This window comes from Sinocyclocheilus grahami, unplaced genomic scaffold (assembly GCF_001515645.1).
Source record: "Sinocyclocheilus grahami isolate Dianchi unplaced genomic scaffold, SAMN03320097.WGS_v1.1 scaffold257.1, whole genome shotgun sequence".
NCBI lineage: Eukaryota > Metazoa > Chordata > Actinopteri > Cypriniformes > Cyprinidae > Sinocyclocheilus > Sinocyclocheilus grahami.
This window is the reverse complement of record NW_015505436.1, coordinates 1,519,882-1,526,588: the sequence shown is the minus strand read 5'-3', so window position 1 is coordinate 1,526,588 and position 6,707 is coordinate 1,519,882. Positions and strand designations below refer to the sequence as shown.

At 37.7% G+C, this 6,707-nt stretch overlaps 1 protein-coding gene across 1 annotated transcript in view; it reads left to right on the top strand.

The window, feature by feature from the left end:
- Positions 1-6,639, top strand: part of LOC107598890 (semaphorin-7A-like) — a 12,048-nt gene extending 5,409 nt beyond the window's left edge. Inside the window, exons 8-13 of the mRNA XM_016290331.1 lie at positions 2,114-2,224; positions 4,237-4,432; positions 5,229-5,344; positions 5,425-5,570; positions 5,707-5,762; positions 5,853-6,639. Coding sequence (XP_016145817.1) covers positions 2,114-2,224; positions 4,237-4,432; positions 5,229-5,344; positions 5,425-5,570; positions 5,707-5,762; positions 5,853-6,235 — 1,008 coding nt within the window. The 3' untranslated portion in view covers positions 6,236-6,639. The remainder of the gene's footprint in view (positions 1-2,113; positions 2,225-4,236; positions 4,433-5,228; positions 5,345-5,424; positions 5,571-5,706; positions 5,763-5,852) is intronic.
- Positions 6,640-6,707: the final 68 nt, after the last annotated feature.

Sequence of the window (6,707 nt, the reverse complement as noted above, 5' to 3'; positions counted from 1 at the left end):
TATTTTTTCATTCATAATTGGAGCCTGAGAGCCCCTCCCCCTTCGCTACGTAATTAAAGAGACAGTTGAGTGCATGAAGTGTTCAGCATTGTACACTTTGTTTTTTCATTAATTTAAGTGCATCATCCTGTTTATTTAAAGTGCACTTGTTCTTTTTGGAATTTTTAGTGTGAACACACTGCTTGTACTATTTATACTACAAAACGTCATAGAATAGTGCACAAGTATTCAATTTTCAACAATTTAATCATTAGCTGCCTTTCCACCGAAATTACCTGGAACAATTTGTCCCAGGAACTTTTTTCCCCCAGACCTGTTGCTGTCTGCGTTTCCGTCGCAGTCTAAAGTGCCGAGAAGAATAGGCAAATAGTCTGGTGACGTAGGTCTGTGCGCATTTCTCAATACTAAGTACACAAATTTCAGACTTGCATCCTCGGTAGGGACTTCGGTTCGGACTTCGTGAGTTCGACTCGGGAGTGTGAACTCCCGTGGACGGGACGACGCAAGTCCGGTAATTCTGCAAAGAGCAGCGTACTTGATAACGTCAGTCAGCTCACCTTGGCTACTGCAATTTTCCTCACTGTATTTACAATAAGATGAAATATGATATCAAACACCACTGCCTCTTTTCGGTTTCTTTTAAACATATTAATAGCCGCAGAAATGTAGTTCAGGGAACGTACGTACATTACAATGAAACAAAATATTATATCAAACAGTATCTTTTAATTTTCATTTAAAATATTAATAAATTATTAGAATAATAGAATAAAGACCAAAGATTACCTGTTAGATTTACCCCAAACGAATTACATTTGATGTTTAACCACTACAGAGACATCAAAGCGAGCGGCAAATGTTAGAAGGACTAGCCGAGGTGAGGCTGCTCTCGTCGAGAAACATGAGCAGCGCCCGGTGATCGCCTGGAGCTCACGTCTCCGAAATCAGCAAAGCACATTTTCAAATAGGCGCTGTCTTTATAAATGAACCGCAGATTTGAGTTTCAAACAACTACGTTCTCGCCTGAAATACTTAGAAAACTACATTTCATGACACAATAACAGTAATATTTAAAAAAATTATGCGAATATGGTGGTTGAAATACAATGTTACAATGCTGTGTGAACTCAACCAATCAGCATCTTCAGCGCCCAAGTCCCACTTCCGAAAGTTCCGGACCTTTGAAAAAGTACTACCTCGCGAGCAGGGACTTTCTGAGGGGCAAATTTTTACCCGTAACTTTATTTAGATCCTGGTTCCTGCGGTGGAAACACACCAAGTACCGGCCCAAAGTCCCTAGTTCCTGCGGTGGAAACAGGGCTATTCTAAAACATGCTAAATCATGTTAGCAACATCCTAAAACATGGTAATCATGTTAGACACATGCTAGCAACATGCTAGTCATGTTAACATGCTAAAACATGTTTCCATTCCAAAAATGGCGGATGGCTTGCGTATCGCGGCCCATAGAAACTGTTGCTAATGAGGCATATATATATTTATTGTTAAATCATGCTAACAACATCGAAAAAAAATGTTAGCAATGTGCTAAATTATGATAGCAACATGTTAAAACAGACTGACAAGATGTTAAATAATGCTAAAACATGCTGACAATATGCTATATCATGTTAGAAACATACTAGCAACATGCTAATTGTTCTAATCATGTTAGCAACATGCTAATAAATGCTAGCAACATTAATAACAATATTAACAGCATTCTAATTGCGCTTGTAACATTTAATCATGGTAGCAACATGCAAAAACATATTAGCAATGTGCTAGCAACAATGTAATCATGCTAAAAACATGCTAGCAACATGCTAATCATGGTAAAACATGTTAGCAACATGTTAAATCATGATAGCAACATGCTATCAACATCTATGTTAGGGTGACCATACGTGCCATTTTCCCAGGACGCGTATGGCACGTATGGTCACCCTAATCTATGTAATCTATCTATCTAAACTTTCAAACTTGAAGCTTAAGTTTGTTCACAAACTTTACTCATCTAGTTACTTCATATTGTTTTTGCAATTCCTTTGGTTCCACTGATTGCTCAGAAATTAAATGCATTATCTCACCATTATTTTTTTAATGTTGTTATAGGAACTCTACTGCTGTGTGCATTTACTCGTTGGCAGAGCTTGATGATGTTTTTGAGCATTCCTCCTTCAAAGGTTATTCTGAGGCCATTCCCACCCCAAGACCAGGAACTGTGAGCAAAAACATACACAGAATTTTCCAAATAAACATCGTTTTATTAAACTTTTCAGTTTGTTTGTGTAGAAAAAAAATCATATCACTGTTCTCTTTGTTTGGCCTCTTTTTGTTTTATACTACTCTCCATTACAACACTTACTGGCTGACCACTGTAGTAAAATAATGTGTACGGAAGTTTTTCCACGTGGCACAGCTACAGAACAGCATACGCTGTTTGCGTTCAGTGGATACTCTCCAAAATGGTGCCAGGGTGACGCGGAGGAGACGAATTGTTATTTTTGTTTTCTTTGCGTACAAAAAGTAATCTTGTAGCTTTGTAAAATTACGGTTGAACCCCTGATGTCACATGAATTATTTTATGTTGATCGTGTTACCTACATTGCTGTCTATGGGTGGGTCAGAGAGCTGTCAGAATAATAATAATAATTCCTTACATTTATATAGTGCTTTTCTGGGCACTCAAAGCGCTTTACATAGAAGGGGGAATCTCCTCAACCACCACCAGTGTGCAGCATCCACTTGGATGATGCGACGGCAGCCATATTGCGCCAGAACACCCACCACACACCAGCTTATTGGTGGAGAGGAGACAGAATGATGAAGCCAATCAGCAGATATGGGGATGGTTAGGAGACCATGATGGTCAGAGGCCAATGGGCGAATTTGGCCAGGATGCCGGGGTTAAACCCCTACTCTTTTTCGAAAGACATCCTGGGATATTTAATGACCGCAGAGAGTCAGGACCTCGGTTTAACGTCTCATCCGAAAAACGTTGCATCGAAAATAACTTAATTTGTGTTCTGAAGATGAACAGAAATCTAACGGGTTTGGAAAGAAATGAGGGTGAGTAGCTAGTGTAGTAGCTAGAGTACTAAAATTCTGACAGAATTTTCATGTTTGGGTGAACTAACCCTTTAATAGAGAAATGTGCGCTATTGAAGTGTGGAGTGTGGAAGCGGAATAATGGGTGCGCTCACTTGCTCTTAAATTACTCCGTCATTTTTGGTAATACAGAAAGAGTAATACATCTTTCAAATCTGTAAAGACTCTACGGTTATTTGTGTGCACTCACAATAACAACAAAATATTGCGCTTTTGTAAAATAATGAAAGCAAACATGATGCTCTTTCTGCCGTCTCGGTCTCTGTGAACTTGAGCTCGAATTTCCATGTATATCTTTGCCTTACAGACATTAAAAATATATTTATAGACAGTAAAATGTCTACTTCTAAATGAAACAATTCAACAAATATTCTCAGATTATGTAATGCATATGAAACATGCATACAGGCGCATCACTACTGCGGAGATGACGAGTCAGTGTCTCCGACTTCATCTCTTAAACCGAAAACAAAGAAGGCACTAGTTTATCAAAATAGTAAAATGTTAATGCAGTCTCCTTACTGTTTTTCACTGACACATACATAATCATTACATCTGCCGGTGCGTTGTGTGAAGCTTTATGTGTGTGCTTGAGCGCTTATGGCTATGTAGGCAATTAAAGGCTCATTATAATAATTTAAATTGTTTATTAATAAATGTGCGAATTGACTAATGCTTAAAATTATGCTGATGATCAGCTGGTCTTTTATCCTTAGTCGAGGGCAGCCCTTCTGGGATCGTCATATATTTGTGTTAAAATGTAAAAAAGTAACATCTGATTCAGCTGAAGCCTATTCAATTCAATATTGCATTCAGTACACATTTTTTCAGGGCTTTATATTTGAATATGGTTTATGCCAAACAACTTCCTCAATCATTTTACTCTTGACCCAAAGATGAATTGCTCAGGCCTATTATTATAGCCATTGTTGGTGAACCAAGGCTATTGTTTCCTCACAATAGCTATTTTAAATCTCTTATAGTTGAGGAAATGAGCAGTTATTTTTCCATGGCCTTGATAACAGTGGGATGGTTGTAACCTCACTTGTATTGTGTTGTAACTTGTGACCTCAAACGATACTGACTGAAATTATATTATAACAGATATATCTCCCTCTTTTCCAGTGTGTCAAACAAAGCAATTCCATTCCAATTTCTACACTTCAAATCATTAAAGACCATCCAGAGATGAAGGACTGGATCCAACCCATTCAAAAAGAAATGCCTTTCTTCACAAGTAATAAGAACTTCACCAAGATAGCCATTGACCGAGTCCAAGCTTCAGATGACAGCATGCACAATGTGCTGCTGCTTGCAACAGGTATACTTGCATGTGATGTAATGGTTCAAATGTCTACATATTGATGTTTGCTGACTTCCTTCATACCAGAGACAATAACAATACTCCTGATAAAAGTTTGGGAAGGGAACAATGGCCGAAAACAAAAGAGTGAAATCAGACCTTATAACATTAGTTACATTAGTTTTACATTCATTTTCAAAACATTAGTTTTGCATTAAAAAAATAAGAAAATATATAGTTAATTTTTAATAATTTCCCCAATTTTCTTCTGACCCTTAAAATTCAACTACAAGCTGCTGAATTGCTGCTGTTTCAGCAACATATGCTGAAACGTTTATGAACTTTTATAACAATGTGATCCGTCAGAAGGATATGCAGGACAGTAGGTGCTACACACAACCAGAAACCAGTCTTTTTGGACTCCGGAGGAAGTTTTAAGTTCTGAAACTAGCTGAAACCTCATACTTTCAGAGAATAATGAATAATTTTATTAAAAAGATCAAGGTGAATTTGTTTTCTAATGATATGATCACTTTAGAGTGAGATATACTATAGGCTTTATGTTACTATAGGCTGGAATACACTACATGACTTTAAAATTCTGAACAGATTTCTAAACGCTATGCATCATACACTTACTGATTGGCTCAAAATATCAAACATGTTTGATGGAAACAGTCTAAAGTGCCTATCATACACCATTTGAGTTAATGTTTTCCATTATTTGCACTTAGTATTGTACTGCAAATGCTCTCGTTAGCTCTTTCAGACGCCTTAGTCGTACTCAGCCATTTGATGTCTTGGTTCTTCTTAGACAATGGAGTGATCCTTAAGATACTGGAGGATGGCTCCAAAGCATTCATCATCTCTGAAACGCATCTGTGTAATGGTTCAGCACCCGTACATTCAATGAAACTCGACTCTGAGAAGGTAAACAAGCAGCCTTCTGAATCATTGAACACTTTGACATTTCAGAAAGCACATTCAAACACTGTTGATTTTGTCTGCAGAGGAAGCTGTTTGTAGGATATCCTGGACAGATTTCCATGTTAGACCTGCAGAGATGTGAAGACTACAATGCTTCCTGTGAGGAATGTGTCCTTTCCCGTGATCCATACTGCGCTTGGACTGAACAAGGCTGCACATCACAAACTAGGTTGTGTTTTATGTGTTTTAGTTTATAAATATTATATTACTTTTTACATATTGTGGCTTTAAAATGCTGTCTTTTTGGGTATTGTACACCCTAGCATTTTTTTTAATAGATTTTTTTTGTTTGGACTGTGTTTCAGAGGAGGGATACAAAACATTGCTGATGGACTCACTAAAGTATGTCACCAAAAATCAGGTATAAGATCAGTCATTGCTTTGTGTATAATTTTTTGCTTGATTTTTAAGACAAAACTGTCTCATGTATCTTTAACGAATGTCTTTTAAGGAGAAAGATTCACAAGAGAAGTGAAACAACCATTGACAGATCCATTAAGGATTCAACACTCTGTGCAAACTGGCATTCCCTTCTACCTATCTTGTCCTGTCGATTCCAATCATGCCACTTACAAATGGGAACATAAGCAAAACAGCATCCCATGCCAGCAGACCCAATCAGAATGTCTCCTCCTCATCCCAGCCATGATGCATGACATGTACGGCAATTACAAATGTACATCCCACGAACTCGATTACACCAAAACTGTGAGAGAATACAACCTCTTTTATGACAACTTAAGGTCTGCTTCTAATGGTGCTTTCAAGCTGAGAGCCCAGGACTGGTTAATGGCCGCATTTGTCACTAGTGTCTTCTATCTGCGCTCACTTTAAGGTCAAGGAAGTTATATAAAAGTTGGTGCTTCCATCTTCAAGCTTTTCTGATGACCTGTAAGCTGATTAAAACCATCAGTCACACATTGCCAGGCGCCAGTGGTTGGTCTTATCAAGTGAAGTTTATGGGGAAGTAAACACTGAAGTAAAAGGAAGCTTCCTTCCTAGCAGATAACTCGCAATTATATGCTTACCATTTGTTGAGTGGCTGTTGAAAGTATAAAGTGCGGTCCAAAGTCTGTGACCACAATGAAAATGTAGACTTTCATCTTTAGAAACTGGAAATACTCTTTGACAGTTTTAGGATTTAGAATTGTTTTTACAAACAAAAGCTCGTGAAGTAAAATGAAGACAAAATATGTCAGATGTTGCACTATTTCTAGGTCAAAATAATATGCTTTTTGAAGGGGTGGTTCATTGCGATTTAAATTTTTTTACGTTATTTAGTGTGTAATATTGCTGTTTGAGCATA